This window comes from Melospiza melodia, chromosome 9 (assembly GCF_035770615.1).
Source record: "Melospiza melodia melodia isolate bMelMel2 chromosome 9, bMelMel2.pri, whole genome shotgun sequence".
In the NCBI taxonomy this organism is placed as follows: Eukaryota; Metazoa; Chordata; class Aves; order Passeriformes; family Passerellidae; genus Melospiza; species Melospiza melodia.
Genome location: NC_086202.1, coordinates 33,274,320 through 33,291,296, shown reverse-complemented (window position 1 = coordinate 33,291,296; position 16,977 = coordinate 33,274,320). Strand labels below are relative to the sequence as shown.

At 44.9% G+C, this 16,977-nt stretch overlaps 1 protein-coding gene across 3 annotated transcripts in view; it reads left to right on the top strand.

Moving 5' to 3' along the window:
- MICU1 (mitochondrial calcium uptake 1) overlaps positions 1-16,977 on the top strand; it is a 92,210-nt gene that overhangs the window by 17,009 nt on the left and 58,224 nt on the right. For all 3 annotated transcript variants that reach the window (XM_063164171.1, XM_063164173.1, XM_063164172.1), the window contains 3 exons: positions 1,692-1,869; positions 7,117-7,279; positions 15,746-15,789. In XM_063164171.1, coding sequence (XP_063020241.1) covers positions 1,692-1,869; positions 7,117-7,279; positions 15,746-15,789 — 385 coding nt within the window. The remainder of the gene's footprint in view (positions 1-1,691; positions 1,870-7,116; positions 7,280-15,745; positions 15,790-16,977) is intronic.

Sequence of the window (16,977 nt, the reverse complement as noted above, 5' to 3'; positions counted from 1 at the left end):
GCAAAGCTCCATTTTAATGTAAAAAGGCAGGATTAATATTGCTCTTCACTGAACACTTGTGTACTTTATTGCCTCAGACCCCTGTAATGGGGCTGTGTTCTGTCCCACTGTGGACCAGAAACCTTTGAATCCCTGTCTGAGCTGATCCCTTCCAGCCCAAACCATTCCATAAATGATAAAGTGTCTTCTTGCCACCAGTACTGTGCAGTTTGCAGTTCTTTAGCCCATTCCCATCTGTCTTGTTCTGTGCTGTCAGTGAATTATTGGATGCTGATAAGGAGAGAGTTGTCTTTTCTTTTGGTAGCATTTAAATTAATTGATGGATCACTTACCCTCATTGCTCCTTCTTGGAAGCTGATGTGCTGAGATTGCTGCAAGCTGTGGAAGGTGTCCCTGCCCCTGGCAGGGGGTGGAAGGAGAGGATCTTTAAGGCCCCTTCCAACCCAAACCATTCCATGATTCTGTGATTCCTGAGGAGACAGACACAGGCTCTTCTGTTACTATTACACAGCACATCTGTGTTTTCCAGGAAACTGGCAGGATGAAGTATGTGTAGCCTTTTGTTTAGGGCTTGGGAGACTTCAAAAATCTTGGTTTGTTTTTGTTTTTCTCCCAGGGCAGCTCTTTTAAAACAAACTCACACAGCTGTAAATGACCGCATTCATAGCTCCAGGCAGTACCAAAGTGGGCAAGGAGCAGCACCTGTGTGTAAGCTGCATACCCTGTGATTAGTCCAAAATAAATCACCAGGAATGCAATGTAAAAGCAGATTTGTTTAAATTATGGGCAGGCTGGGATGTTTTCCTGAGCTGTTTGAGTCCTTTAGAAAGAGAAATAATGTTGTCAAACCGTTGGCTGTGTTGCTTGTGACACCCCTCAGAGATTATCATTTCACTGATGTTAATGTGGTCTGAGCTCTGTCTCATTCTAAACTGCTTTACAAGTAGAGCATGGGAGAGCCAGAGCATTGTTTGGCTTAGGGATTTATCCTGCTTTTTATTTAATCATCCCATTGCCAGTTGCAGTTCTGAGAGTTGCTCCTGATTCTGAGTGATTTGAAGTGTGGAGTCTATGAGCAGAGTTGACTGAAGATCTTTGTATTTGAGCAGCAAGGGAAAAGGGGTCCTGGGCTCTGCCAGAGTTTTATTTGCACCTTGAGGACAAACAGCTCCAGTTTTGTTGTCACAAATCCTGCAGCACTGGTGTTTAGAAGAGTCATTGGTGGAAGAAGGGGATAAAATAGCTTGTCAGCTCCTGGAGATAGAAAATAAATCAGCTGAGCTGAAACAAAAAGGTTGTTCATCCTGAATCCTGCAGTGCTGATGGTAAAACACATTTCTGTCACTTAATACATCTTTTTGGGGAAGCAGAGGTGGAATTTAGTGCTAGAGGAGGTATGATATGCCTTTCTCCCAGGGTTTCTTGCATGTCTGGGTTTTGGGAGAGGGTGTCATAATTCACTGAGTGATTTGGACTGGGAAAACTTACTGTGGCCATTAGTCTGGGGTTTGATGTGGGGTGGAAATTTGATTGCAGCAGGGGAAAGCACACTGCATTCCAAGAGGGCTGGTCACTTCTCTGCTTTTGCTTTGCAGCCCTCCCTGCTGGACTGTAACCGGTGGAGCCTGGCAGGACCGTTTGTGGCACCCCTCAGTCACTTCCTAAACCAGTGCTTTCTTTTCCTGGTGCAGGGCCTATGCAGAGGACTCTGTCAGACACGGCCCGAGGGCAGAGCCAGGGGAGAAGATGAAGCAGGAGGAGGAGGAGGAGAGCAGCAGCAGTGAGGGCAGGAGGGCAGTGGCCTCGGGCGACGAGGAGGCGCCGGCCGAAGGGAAGAAGAAGAAACGCTCGGGGTTCAGGGACCGCAAGGTACCAAACTCGGGCAGCTTGCAAGAGGAAAACTTGCTCTGTACCTGTCTGTGTTGTCTAAGGCACCTCACTCTTCTGGGAGCCTACTTTCTCAGCATGTAGCCATGAGTTTCTGCAGGTTGAAATGTGTGTGTTTGGAAAGCACGGGACACTGATCTCTGAAATGGAGACCTCTTTTCCCACCTCCACTTACGTGTCCAAGGTAATCAAGGCTCCTGCACTGATGGCTGTTAGGATGGTGCATGCAAAGCAGGAATTGTTGCCCAAGCTTTTAAACCATTCAGCATGTGTGCCTCTGAGTCCATCCAGTGCGAGTAGGAAGAAGTAGAGGGTGAATGTGGAAGGAAGGGTTGTAGGAAAGGTGTACTTTAATATTTCATTATTCTGTGCAAATGTACTTGTTGAAATACAGGCTCAGTCCCCTTTCTTGGTTAGTCCTGGCTCTCTCTTGATGCTTCTGGGTATTTCATTTTCAAGAGGAGGGAAACTTGAGTAATAAACTCTGTTGTTGGTTTGTGACCTGCCTTCGCTCTTGGGAAGTTCCAGGAGCTTTGGGCACCTCAGAACTGGCAACTGGTTTGGCACTGTCTGAAACCACTGTTATTAAAGGATGTGTAATTTGATCTGGCAGAGTCCTCTAACTGGGAGCTGGCAGACAGCAGTATTTTATTTTTTAAGCCCATCTGGATGTCAGTTTTATAGGGCTGTGTTGGATGATGTAATATCTTTGCAGCACCAAAGAGGAGAAAGGAGTTGTGAAGAGCATCTACTCCCATTTTGTTATGACTTGCTTCTGATACTTATTTTTAAGCCTGTGTTCTGGAGATTGCATCTCATTAGCTGTTAAATTGTGGGTAGTCATATAGAGTGGCTTAACAGCTTCTCATGAAAAATTAAGAGCTGTTTCCTTTAGAGCTGCTGAATCATTTTGGTTCCTGGTCAGAAAAGATGACACAAATTGAGATTTCAAGTGCTTCATGGTATTTGGGGCTCCAGACTCTCTCCTGTTGTGACTGTTGGTGGCAGCTCAGTGAAGTTATATAGTGAGATATTCAGAATTGTCCAGGAATGTGGGTTCTTGCTCATTTTCATGGCAGGTGGGTGTCAGGTGCTCTGACAACTTCAGCTCTTGCCAGTACCACTCAAGAAAAGCAGGTTATTGCTTTTTTCCAGTGTTAGCAGATGGAGGCAGGTTGCAAAGAGCAAACCACAGTCCACTTCCACCCACACTCTTACTTTTGAATACAGTGAGTACAAAGATTGATTTTTGTGTGACGTGGCTGCTGCTGGGCCAGCCACAGGAAGTTTTTTTAGATGCAAGGACTATTGTTCCAGTTGTTTGAGATGTGCTGACCAGCTCCTTCCTTCCCAAACTAGGCAGGGAGGAATAAGACCATGATTTCCAAATGAGACACAAGCCAGGTGTGCCCAAAAGATGGGAGCAGTGGCCTGGATCCTTTCTCATCCCAGAGTGCCTTCTCCAACAATTTCCCTGGGAACAGCCCTCACCATCTTTGTGCCAACACAAGCCTTTTCTCTGCAGCCTCCAGACAGAATGTGTCTTGTGTGGCCTGAATGCCAATGTTGCAAAAGCTCCTTGAAACGCAGGATGTGCCAGGTATTGTCCCGGTGCCTGCTCGGTGTTTGGTCGGCAGCTGCTGCAGTGAGTCACCCGGGGCTGTTGGAATGTGGCCAGCTCGGATGTCAGGGGAAGGTGTGCCCTGCTCTCCTGACTCAAATCAGGGCTGCTCCCCGGATGTGCTGCTCCCCTGACTGTGCAGCGCCCCGGGGATTCTTGACTCCTCTGTCTGTTTGAGAAAACCCCAACGAAGCACCACCCACAGTGCAAACTCTTCCCAGCTCTTCCCATAATTAATTGAAAATAGCGTGGGATTTTCCTTGTGAAAAAATTAAGCCTAATTGGAAGTGTTTAACACTTGTTTGTTACCCTAATGTTGCTTTTAATGAAGGTGATGATTAGTGGTGAAGCAGTAAATTAAGTTTGACATTGCTGTTTTAGATAGTGATCCAGTGAGAGGGGGAAGCTGAGATATAAAGAACATAAAGCACTCTCAGGTGTTGGGATTGTGTGGATGCTTCCCAGGCAAGTGTTGTCTGTGCAGCAGGGCAGAAAAGAAAAAAAAATTACTTGAGTGCCTCAATATAGTTTGAAGGCTAATGAGCTGTAATACAGGATGGGGGCGGGCTGATGTGTTAATTAACTAGCTAAAAGTGTTTGCATGCAGCACTAGGGCTGACTTATCAAGATGTACTGGCAGTGTTTGGGTCCTGCAGGTATCTTGCCTTGGGATGTTCCTCGTGCTGAGCCTTCATTTGGGTGTGTGTCACAGGGGGAAGCACGAAGAAAATGAGTCCTAATTAATTTCCCCTGTAAAGATGTGTGCTGCTGCATAGTCAGGGAGGCCCTGGTGGTGCTCTGTGCCTTGAGATGTTAATTTAGAGCTTTATTTTCATGTCAGCATAGGATTTAGGTTTTTTTTTTTCTTTTAACCTGAGGCTTAGCATAAACATTGACAGTCTCAACAGCACCTTCACTCTTGTAGAGCAGCAGGGATTACTTACTTGTCTTTCTCCTCCAGTACACGCTCTACTAATAAATGCAAAAAAGGGATTTTTCCCTTTGGGTTATATCATCTTTCTCAAGGTGCCTGATTACCTGAGGCTGCATTTCTGGAGGCAGGAGGAGAATTTTGATTGGTCTTCCTTGCATCAAGGACTGGTTTGTACTAGGGAGAGGTGAGAGGTCAGGAGAGGAGACACTTGCCTGGCATGAATTTCAGTCCAGGTGGCTTTGAAGCAGTGCAGAAACCCCTCAGAATGGTTGTCTGTACCCAAAGACATGGGCTCCTAACTCCACATTTATTTTGGGGGATCAGGCCACCCTTGTTAGCACCCACTTGATGTTCAGCACAGGCACAAATAAATGAGGCTTTCCCCATTTGCAGCATCTTGGCTGCTCCCTTCTTGACCTGGCTTCGTGTTGCACCCAGCCTTGCAGCCAGAGGGATGGGCTGCAACATTTGTCAGTTTTTGCCAGCTGATTAGCTCATTACCAGGAATGATGTAATTGTGGGTTCAGCTGCAGGCAAAGGGGAAGAAGTGTGGCTGCATTTGTTCCCTTCTTGTCGGGAAGCTGGTGGAAGAAGTGAGATTTCAGTTGTGATGAAAGATGTGAGATGCTAAAAAGCAGTTTAGATTCTACTCTTTTGGTCCACATTGTGCATTTTTGTGCTGTAAGATGAGACAGGAGATGTGGTTTTGAGCCCATGTTGTTAGTAAGCTGTTGTTGCTGTGCAAGTAATACTCTAAATATGCTAAACATGAGGAGAAAAGCACCTGAAAGCAGCAAGCCTGAGAGCAGCATCTTGGCAGGGGATTAAAACAGATGTGGAGGGAAGAGCTATTGTAGATATGGAGTCAAGTGGGGTAAAATGAAACATGGTTTTAGTGGCACAATGTCAGGACTCTGTCTCTGGTGCAGCAGTGGGGCTGTTGGGTTGTGCCCAGCTGGGTTGAGGGAAAGCAGTTCATAGTGCCTTGCAAGAAACTTTACCACAGGCTTGGAAGATTTGGTTAATGAGGTTTTTTAGCTAGAAATCAGTGTTGAAGGGCTGCCATGGATGGAGGGAGCTGGTCTGTGGTGTCTGCTCTTGGCTCCAGTCTGGGGTTTCATACTGCCCTTGTTTTATTTGCCTTCCTTGAAGGTAAAAATACTGAGCTGTTTCTGGCTGATGCAGCTGGGTGGGGTGCTATTCATGAGATCAGGCAGGAGTGAGATATGGCCTGCACCTACAAGTGGAAGGATCACTTTGGCATAAGGAGCTGCCTCCTGCCAGGGAGGAGCAGTAGATAAAGCCAGAAAGAGGTGGGAAAGTGGGTGTCATCTTTTACTTGGAGCTTGGCTATAAAGCAGTTTTCCTCATTCCAATGCCCTTAGCTGTGCAGAACCTTGTGGACTGAAGCAATAAAAGTGGGATTAGGTTTGTTGATTAGAGGTGCAAAGGCCCTAGGGAAAAAAACACTTTCTCCTGCAGTGGTTGATGCAAGGACATGTGGATTCTGGAAGAGCTGTGGTGGTGCAGAGAGGAGTGGGTAGAATGCTTTAGGTGTTGTCATTCCAGGGAATGTCATCTGGGGCAAATAAAGAGGGAGGCTTTGCTTTACCAAGGCCTGGCTCGGGGGATTTGAAACATTTGGCTTTTTTTTTTTTTTATCCTAGAAGTAAGAAAAACTAGAAAGGGTGTTTTCTGTGTGATAAACATCAGGCTGAGGAAGTTGTTCAGGAATTTAAGGACAAGGCTGAGCCAGGACCAAAGCCAGGAATGATCTACAGCTGCCTTGGCAGTACCCTTGAACTTGCCTGTTCTCTTGCAGCACATCTTTGGTGGGGATTTTTTCCTCCTGTGGCTCTTGGCCAGCTGCAGGTTTCAAGTACATTATGGACTGTTAAACACAGCATATAAGGCAGGAATGAAGAGCTGAAGTAAGGAGGAAAGTTTTCTGTGCTGTACATGATGAAGTGTAGGTGTGTGTGCCTTTTTCCACCCTTGTGGCCTTGTGCTGGGATTTTGTTTAGAAAAGCTGTCGTTGTCTTTGATTAATTCCAGCTGTTTGAGGGGAAACTGCTTCTAGGTACAAAAAAAAAAAAAAAATCACTGCTGGCAGATTAGGAAGAAGCAGATTGGTGGGGAGGACTGAGTTTCTGGGGAATTCTGCCAATGTGATAGAAAAGAGGAAAAAATGAGCTTGGGTGACTGAGCAACCAGCTGCGGCTCCAAGTGATTTTTTCCAAGACTCTGCTTGAAAGTAAAGGTTTCTCCCAGCCTTCAAGACTTTTTACTTCATATATTAATCACAAATCAAACCCTTCAGCACTGTGGTTAAGATGTTGGGCTGCTTTAGATTCACAGATGTGATGCCAGTGTGTTTTCTTATGCTCATGTTTTTAAAGCACCTTCAGGGATTTTGTGAATTTGTTTTTCTCCATAAAGAGTCTAAATTTATTCATAATAAAGATTTTTAGTGTTTGTTCTTAATCCTGGGAAATCAGCAGCTGATATTGCCAGTTTTCCTGGATATTTAAAGGGATTTTGAAAGGAGCAATGCCAAAAGAGTCCAGAGTGTGTTTCTGCATGCAACTTGTCCTGTGGCAAATCTCTTTGAGAACTGAGGATCAGCGTGGGGCAGGGACAGTGCACATCTAATGCTGGCTGAATTTCATTTCAGGTGATGGAATATGAGAACAGGATCAGAGCCTACTCCACACCAGACAAAATCTTCAGGTACTTTGCCACGCTGAAGGTGATCAACGAGCACGGCGAGTCCGAGGTGTTCATGACCCCGCAGGACTTTGTGAGATCCATCACCCCCAACGAGAAGCAGCCAGAGAGTGAGTGCTGCAGGGGAGCTGCTGTGGAGAGCTGACACTCCCCAGGCTCTGCTCACCTGCTCTGTAAACTTCCCAGCTCTGATTGCCAGGGCTAGGAAACATCTCCTGAAGGTCTCCTGCTCCAAGCCCAAAATTAGCCTGAGCCCTTTCATGTTTCCCAAAATGCTGTTGCAGTGTAGCAGAGCTGGCTGGTGTGAGTTTGGTGTGAGCCCTGAAGAGCAGATGGGATGCCTTTCTGCTATATTTAAAAGGGAAATATTACCTTGAACTGAAACACTTCCCAAACCTACAAAAGAGGTTGCTTTGGCAAGGAAAACATCAGCAATAAAGGCTGGAGTCAATGATCTTAGGGATCTTTTCCAACCTAAATGGTTCCAAAGGGGTTGAGGCAGCCCCATGTGATGCTGGTCAGGGTAGGGCTCATCTCTGCCATCTTCAAATTCCCTGCAGGTTGCAGACAAACACTTGTGGTACCTGAGGGGGTTTTGGCAATCAAAAAGTGGGAGAGAGACACCTTGCTCTTGTCTGGAAAGATGTGTCCTTAATATTTGGTGCTGGTGGGGTAGCAGGAGGCTTCTGTCTGCATTTTAGAGATTTTTGTCTCCATTTAGAGATTCATGTTTGGGGTGAGAGGTGGGTGATCATGTTTTTTGATCTCCCACATTATATCTCAAAGAATGAAACAGGTTTTTGTCAAATTAAAACTTCCCTTGTCTATGCAGACATTTATGAAGAACTGCAGTCCCCAAATGTTAAATATTTGAGTGTGGGGTTTTATGTCCAAATTGTGAAACTGTTTTGATATCTTAGATGACAGCTGCTAATTAAATACTGTGTACCCTTGTGCTTAGAAAATAACAATATGAAGTGTGTGCAGGAGGGAAGAAAAAATAACCCTGGCATTAGTGTTTAAAGCATGTAGGTAAATTGATATTTAGGTTTCCATCCTAAATTTCCATTTTCTCTGGAAATGGCTGTAGTTTCCATGTGAATTCATGGCTCTAGGTTACCATCTTGTCTGTCTCAAACTCCTTGAATTGGTTATTAGAAAAGCAGTAGCACCTGTCTGGGAGCTTAAAACCTGAAAACATCCTGTGGTTCATTTCAGCACATCTGATTCTTCTTTTAGTTCTTCCACGTGCTTGGTGCATTTTAGGGTGTGTACAGCAAATAGGTGCAAGAATGCTGAGCAAACACCTCCCTCAGAGACAAGCAGAGGTGACTAATGGGAAATAATTAATTCATCAGTCTTAGCCACTCACTTCCCATTGCATTCCCTTTGTTGTCCTGGCTGTTGATGTTGTCCCCATGGTGCCTGCAAATGCTGCCAATGAGTGACACACAGCAGCTTGGGGGGGAAGAAAGTGGATTTAGGTGTTTCTAGCAAGTGGAATGGGATGGGAGCTGAGCTTGGGCAGGGCAGGAAGGGAGGCATCTTGGATTTTGTTGAGTTGAAAAATCTGTCTTCAGAACACTTAGGGAAATTTTGTGGATTTGCTTCTAGATGGAGCTGCTCTATGTGGTTGTTCCTTACCAGCTCTGTACATCATCACAATCACAGTAAATGGGGTTTTTTTTAACACATAATGAACAGTAGAAGAGTAAAACACTTATTGCTACAATAAAGTCAAACCAGCCATAACCTTGTTCTGAAATGTTTTTAAAGCTGGTAGTAAAAAATAAAAGGAAGATAGGTCTGGTTTTCAGACCAGAAATTGAAAACAAAGAGTGCTACCTGCTGGCCAGATGAGTTCTGTACTTCACACCCTGCTGGTGCTTCTGACTCACAGGGTAATTTAGGTTCCAGGTTAGTTGGGAAATGCTGGGGCTGCTTTCATCCTGAGTCACAGCCTGGGTGTGCCCTGCACTGGGGCTGGAGCATCCTGCCTTCATCCCAGGGCTTTCCTTGGGGTTGGTGCAGCCTGGTGAGTTCCTGGGTGGAGGTAATCCCTCAGTGTGCTCAAGCTGCAGCTCATCATTTCAGGGAGTAACTTCTTGTAAAAGCCTCTGCTGTTTTATGGAGAGAAAACACTGAGGAGTAGAAGTGATCTGGGGTAACAAGGTGCCTCAGTCCCTGTTGTATTTATTTTTAAACTGCTCATCCTCTGTGAAGGTATAGTGTGCCTGATTCATTTTTATGGATTTAGGGGAAAGTTTGAATTATTGTCAATAAAGTGTCAGCTTAATTCTGGCCTGTGTTTTGCTAGCTTGGGGAAAATGAATGCCAATCCCTCAGCTCCTGCAGATTGCTTTCTCTGCTTCACTCAAACTTCCTGCCACAGCATTCCCAAGCAGGCAAGCTGTGCTTAAGTAATGACATGAGCTTGCTGAGCTTGGAATGGTTTGTCAGAAGAAGCCAAAGAATGGCATTAAACTTGAAAGCTGCTTTAAAAAAAAATTCCTTTCTGTGCTATCTGGAAAGTTCAAGTGCCAGGAGAAGCGTGGGTGGTGATTTCTGCTCCCTGCAGTCCTGTATTATTTTTATTTCTCTTATGTCCTCTCATACCTGAGGGGTTAAGTTTGCTCCAAGAGTGGATGGGAAGGGATGGCTGTTTCCTGCCTGGTGCTTCCTTGGAACCCCAGTCCCAAACCAGCTGAAAATAAGCTGAAAATTCTCTGTCTCTGGTTGGAAGTGCAAGGATTCCCTCCATTTCCCTAGGTTTATCTGGGCCATTCTGCACTGATCATTTTTCTGAGGAAAGTGAGTATTTTGGAGCATCCTGGGCTAAGAAGGAGCTGTGTCATGCTCAGCTTTCCTATGGCCTTAGCAGCAAGGACTGAAAGTAAAAAATATTTCTTCTATCTCATCCCAGCATGTTGTAATGAAAGCAGGTTCTTCCCAAACCAGTCCTGTATTGACCTGACTGGTTATCCCAGACTCCTGCCAGAGGAAAGATGCATTCCAAGCTTCACCACCTAATGAGCAGCAAGTGAAATATCTGAACTCTTGGAAGGTGTTTTGGTTGTGTTTTTAGTTTTGTTTGAGTGCCAGAGACCCCAGAGATGCTGCTGAAGGCCAGGCAGAAGCAGCAGCTGTGTCTCTGTGAGGGGATGGTGGCAGAGGCAGAGTGTGCAGCTTGCTTCTCCTGGTAAAAAATGTTTGTTTTCCATGTCTGAGCTGCATGGGGAGCTGAGCACAAGCTGGCCTCTGGGGTGGTACAGTGCATGAGTGATTATTTGTAATTTTGATTAAAGCTTATGAAATGTGGATCTGATCTCCTGTACAACCATCAGCCAGGAGCTGAGACAAGCACTCGTGCAATGAGGAGGGGAGAACTCCCTGGGCTGGTACAGGTCCCTAAAGTTGTACAAAGTGGTCAGCTGGGATATTTAAGACCTAGAAGGAAGCCAGAGATTCTGGGATTCCAGTCCTGGGATTTCACTCTCTACTCTTCCCTGGCACATCTGCTGAAGAGCTCTTTGGAGCAAGGATGAGAGTGAGAGGTAAATCCATTTGTCTCCTGACCAAGGTGGGGCTCTTTTTCTGTGGAAATACACAATTCCTGAGCAAGAATCATCTTTGAGCCTGATATGAGAGCCCAGGAAAAGAGCCAAGGAGGAGCAAGAGATGCATTTACCTGTATGCTTATGTGCTGAAGGTCACACAAAGGAGGCTTCCATACAGTGCCAGGTGTGGCTGAGCAGGTGTGTTAGGAGTGCATGTCTCACAGGGAAACTGCCTTGTTGGAGCAGGAGGAGAGAGATGAGAACCAAGTCCCTTGCTCCTTCCTTCCTGGAGCAAAGCAGTCCTGGAATTGAAGTCCTGCCCCTGAGGCAGCTCATTGTTTGCTTGCAGATTCCATTTTAGATTCAGAGGGGAAATACTCTGAATACAACAATCAGATGCTGGATTACAGCTCTGGAGGGGAAAGCTTGCTCCAGCATTTTCTCCTGCCATAATGTGGCATATCACAAGCACAGTTAGCAGCTTTTCAGTCTTCATAATTAGCCCTTTTATTCATCTGCTGGCAATAAAGGAGTCCATGCTATATATTAAGCAGTGGAGGGAAAAAAAGCAGATCATGAGTGAATGTTACCCAAATAATGTGCAAAATCTGACAAGGATATCAAGACTTGGAAGGAATTGAAAAGGTTTTTCCATCAGTGAGAAGCTGCTGGTGTCCCAGAGGAAATCATGGTGGTTTCTAATTGATCTCAACTGTGTTCTTGGCATAATATAATTGTCCTTCTCCTGGAAGCTCCTTTTTAAAATGTTTTTTAGAACTGCAGTCTATAACCTACTGCCTATGGATTTATTTTTACAAGATAACATGAAGAGCTTAGTAATTGACTGCATATTTATCAAGTGTGGTAATTAACTGGCTTTGAGAAAATCCATGGAAAGTATGTTTTTGTTAATCAATAGGAATATAATAAGCATTTGATTTTAGATTTGGCTATTGCTGAACAAGAGCAGGAACAAGTTATTCTGTGATTTTTCCTTAACATAATTCATTCCTTCTCCATGAAAATTCATTCCTTTTCTCCAAAATGAGAGAAGTAAATGCAGGGAGTATGGTTCTGCTGTTGAACACCACCTTCTCCCCATTGTGGCAGGCAGTGAGTGTTAAGTAATTTTTGCTTTATATTGAATCATTTTTATTTTTAGAGTGCTGTGAAAGTACCATCACATGAATAAAAGTGGCAGCCTATGTCCCTGGTATTGGTAAGTAAATGGTGTCAGTCTACTCTGAAATAACATTTCTAGTGGTGCTTAGATACTCCATGGCAGTGCTGCTGTTTATTTGGGGCTCCTGGTAGGTGCCATCAGAATTTGTAGGAGTAATAAACAGGGGTGGTTAAACATTCCAGGGAAGCTGGCTGGGAAATCATTGCAGGACACTGAAATGCTGCTGGCAGTGAGGGGCTGGTGCAGAGCCCTTGGCTGCAGGAGCAAAAGGGATGTGTTGGGAAAGGTGAGGGGTTGTTCAGGGTCTCAGGTAAGTATAAGTGTATTCTGGGGCAGATCATGGTGGAAACTCTGTTCAAGAGAAACAAGGAATGAAACTGCATTCCAGGCTAGTCATGTGTACATCCCAGGAAAGCTTGAGGCAGCCAGGTATCTTCCTGAAATGACTCCTGGCTTTCATTGCTGCCTCTCTTGAGGAAATCCTTTCAGCCACTTCTGAGAGAATGCTTTTTCAGCCCCTGCCCCTCAGTAAAGATGGAAAAGCTCTTTTTTCCTGGTTCAACATGCCTGTTAGCCTGTGTTCCTGCAGCTCAGCAACAATAGCCCAGCCAGGGGCTGTTTGTGTTGGGAGTGTGGCGCTGAGACAATCCTGTGGTGGCTCTAACACCACTCTGCCTTTTGAAAAGCAGAGGTGCAATAACTGCCATTCTTCCTTTCCCTCTTATCTGGGATTGTCATCCATGCAGTGTCCCATTGGCTCACCAGCCCACACAAATGCTGAGTTCCTATTGCACTTTCTTGGGGTTTTTATCTAATTTAAAGGAAGACCCCAGGCATCAGGTAACAGACCCTCTTTGTTGGTTTCCTTTTGTCAGGTTTAATGGCTTATGGAAAAGCAGGCAGCTAAGTGCTTAAAAAAGAAAATAAAGCTGTCCTGGGAAAAGGAAAATGTAGAGAGTAAAAGTGTATGAATTGAACAAAAATGCCTCTTTCAGCTTTTGAATTGGCTTCTTCTCTCAGGACCAGTGTAAAGGGAATTTCACAGAGGAATTTAAGTGTGTAGCTTAATTAATGCAGCAGAGGAGAGGGGACATCGTGCATGGCTGGGAGGGTGACCATGTCAAACACAGGGGGAAGCCAATGTGCTTGTGTGTGCAGTACAATTGTGGAATCATCTGGGTTGGAAAAGATTTTGAGATTGAAGTCAGCCATTGGCCCAGCACTGCCAAGGCCACCACTAAATTATGTCCCCAAGTGCCACATCTACATGGCTTTTAAATCCCTCCGGGGATGGTGGCATCACCACTGCCCTGGGCAGCCTGTGCTAGTGCTTGACCATCCTTTTGGTGAAGGAATTTTTCCTAATACCCAACCTAAACCTCCCCTGGCCCAGCCTGAGGCCCTTTCCCCTTGTCCTGTCCCTGTTCCCTGGCAGCACAGCCCGACCCCCCCTGGCTGTCCCCTCCTGGCAGGGAGTTGTGCAGAGCCACAAGGGCCCCCTGAGCCTCCTTTGCTCCAGGCTCAGCCCCTTGCCAGCTCCCTCAGCCCCTCCTGGGGCTCCATTCCCTGCCCTGGACACGCTCCAGCCCCTGCAGCTCCTTCCTGGACTGGGGACCCAGACACAGCCCTGGGGGTGCCTGAGCAGGGCCAGCACAGGGGACAGTGACAGCCCTGGGCCTGTGCCCACACCCCTGCTGGGACAGCCCAGGAGCCATTATTTCCACATTTATTTATTCAATGAATATTTATAGTTATTTAGAAACATCTGGCATTTATATATATAAAATTATATTATTGGCTCATCTTTTCTTGCTGTTCTCTACACAATCGTCTGTGATGGTGTTCACAGGGGTTCTTGAATTGGGGAAGAGATGAGGATCTGACTCCATGCTACAGAAGGTTGATTTATTATTTTATGATATATATTACATTAAAACTATACTAAAAGAATAGAAGAAAAGGTTTCATCAGAAGGCCAGCTAAGAATAGAATAGAAAAGAATGTTAGCAAAAGCTTCTGTCTTGGACAGAAAGTCCAAGCCAGCTGACTGTGATTGGCCATTAATTAGAAACAACTCTATGAGACCAATCACAGACCCACCTGTTGCATTCCACAGCAGCAGACAATCAATGTTTACATTTTGGTCCTGAGGCCTCTCAGCTTCTCAAGAGGAAAAATCCTAAGGAAAGGATTTTTCATAAAAGTTGTCTGCGACAATCATCCATTCATTTTGGCTCTCTATTGAAACCTTTGTGCTTTCCCAGTGTCTTGTTGCAGGAGGTGCCATTAGGACATACTTTCACTGTCTATTTTTAACCCCTGTCCCTTTTTTGGCTTTCCATGAGTACATGTGTAATGTCAGGCTGTCAGGGATCTGTCTTTCAGCAGCATTTCCTGGCATGGGAAAAGGAGGTGTCCCTGAGAAATGACTTTATTATGTCACATGGACATCAGCTTATGTCAGCATGCAGATGGATGGTCAGGGTGAGCTCTGACCACATAAAGTGTCTGTAATAAAATAACCACATTTATCAGACAAACTCTACCTCTAAATGCACTAATATTTAATGCATTTATACCCACAGCTTGGGGAAGGACACAATTCAGAAGATTGAAGTCTGAAAAAGTGTATGAATATGCAATTTGCATTGTTATCAGGCCCACAAAGTATTGAGAAGGTGCTTTCTGGCTGGAATTGTCACAAGTGGAGAAAGCCCTGTGACAATTGCCTTGACCTTTGAAATTGGTGGCAGAGGAGTTGGAGCTGCTTTGGGTCACCCTGGAGCAATGAATAATTCCATTTTCTGCACAATGCCATGAAACTTTCCAGCAGGCAGGGAGGGTTTCATTATCCTCCTTCAAAAGCAGGTGACACAGCAGGCATGGAGAAGGCTTTCTTTTGGTTTTTCCATTTTATTTTCCAATTAAAATTGAAATGAGAATGTGCTAATTACCATAAACAGAGGCAGAAGATGCACAGGATGTCGCTCTGCGGAGGTTTCATTTCTCAGAGCACCAAAAATCAGCCTCTGCTCTCCTGAGTTTTACTGGAAATGCTCAACTTAAGTTCTGCTTAATCTCTTCTCAGGATGCAGCTCCCTCACTTTGGATTGCAAAGCTCAGACAATTAATCTTCCTGAAGTTTTTTTGTCATCTTGCTTATACTTTCAGTCACTGGTGTTAGATGCAGCCTGCTGGGCTTTGTGCCTTAACTCAGCTAAGGCTGGGATGTTCTTTTCCCCTCTTCAACATAAATAAACATTTTGGGAAGGTATCAGACTTTATTGATATAAACAATCCCTCTCCTTGCCTTTCTCCAATCCGGCTAAAGAGCTCCACTTCTTACAAATGCATCTAAACTTATCTCCTTTAAAATCTATTTATTTTATACTCAGATATGAACAAGCTTTGGATTTGCTTGGGGACATCCCAATTAACTATGGGAGCAGTATTTTTTTCCCATTTGTGGGCCATTTGAAAGGTGTTATTAAAAGCACCAAGGTCACAGGTGAAATGTTTGCCTGGTAATGGTGCAGAGATCTACTTTGGGGAGGGTATTTCAGGCTCCTGAGAGGTGCTGATTGCTGAGCTCTTGCTGGCCCTGCTGTAGAAGGGGGTTTTCTTCTCTGATTTCATGAGTTTGTTGGCTTTTTGTGTTTAAAATACAAAGTACAAAATGTACAAAACCAAACCAAATTTTCCTCCTGTCCTTATGTTTCCTACACATGTTACTCAGACTGTGCATTTTACTTTTCAATCCTCTCAAAAAGAAAACACAAGAAATATTTAATTCTATGCCATAAAAGCTTTCTTTTCTGTATTTTTTTCTCTTGCAGACCTGGGCCTGGACCAGTTCATAGTGAAACGCTATGATGGGAAGGTGAGCACATTGCACTGCTAAATGTATTTTATTTAATGGCTTTTTTGACCTAGAATCCTTCAGTTATTACCTGTGTGAGGGTGGAAGTTAAATGAAGTGTGTCAAGTGTTCTCTTCTGAGCATTTTGATTTTCAGTAGCATTGCAGTGCTTTTTCTGTAATGACAGAAAGATTGTTTCTCTAAAGGGACCTCATTTTAATGTTTACAGACAAAATATTACCACTCCTATATACTGGTGGGCTGGGAAATAATAGGTTGTAATCACATTTCTTTGCTGCTTCTCTCTGACTGTGTGAGAGCCCCACAAGTCAAATCATTTCAGAGGAAACTCTCTGGACCTTTCCCTTTCCCAGACTTCTTTCTGACTGTGTGAGAACCCCACAGGTTAAATCATTTCAGGGGAAACTCTCTGGACCTTTCCCTTCCAGTCTCATCTCCAGATTCCTGAAGGAAGGAGGTGCTCTTGTGTTTTTTTTCTGTGTCTCACCCAGGTATTACCCCCTATTGAACAGCCTTTCTCTGTTCCCCCTTTGAGCCCAGGTTCTTCCTGCAGCACTGCACAACTGTTCTGGGTGTTTGTGAGAGGTAAAAATCTTAATTCTGATCTAGTTTTGTTTCCCTGTGAAAGAGGAGCCACGTAGCATCCCACTTGTTGTGGACAGCACAGACCTAATTATCCACAGACCTAATTATCCCCACTGGAAATCCCAGTGGGGTGGTAAAGGCAGCTCTGCCCCAGGATTGGCAGCTCAGATGGGCTCCTTGATGCACATAACTGCAGGTTAGTTGATTTTCCATCACATCACACAATGGTCCTCCAGCTTTTAGCAGCATTTGCATCTGCACCATGTGAAAACGAAGCTTTCAAAGGGACATCAGCATCTCCCCCCCTTATTGCTGCAGGGTGCACCTGGCACAGTGTCAGGCATTTCCAGAAAGCTTCAACACTGGGGAAAAAAAAGAATTTAAAGCTTGATATAAACCCAGTGTGGGCTGAGCATGTTTAATTCCCTGGTTTGTGTTTAGCAGGCACAGGTAACAACAAGATGATCAAATACCTGGGGTCCCTGTATGAGCACTGGGCCAGTGTGTGGTTACCCAGGCAGCAGAGCAGGGTTTTGCTGCAAAACAGACAACAGGGAGGTGGATTTTGGCAGTTGGTTTTGATACATAAAGCTCCAAAGCGTG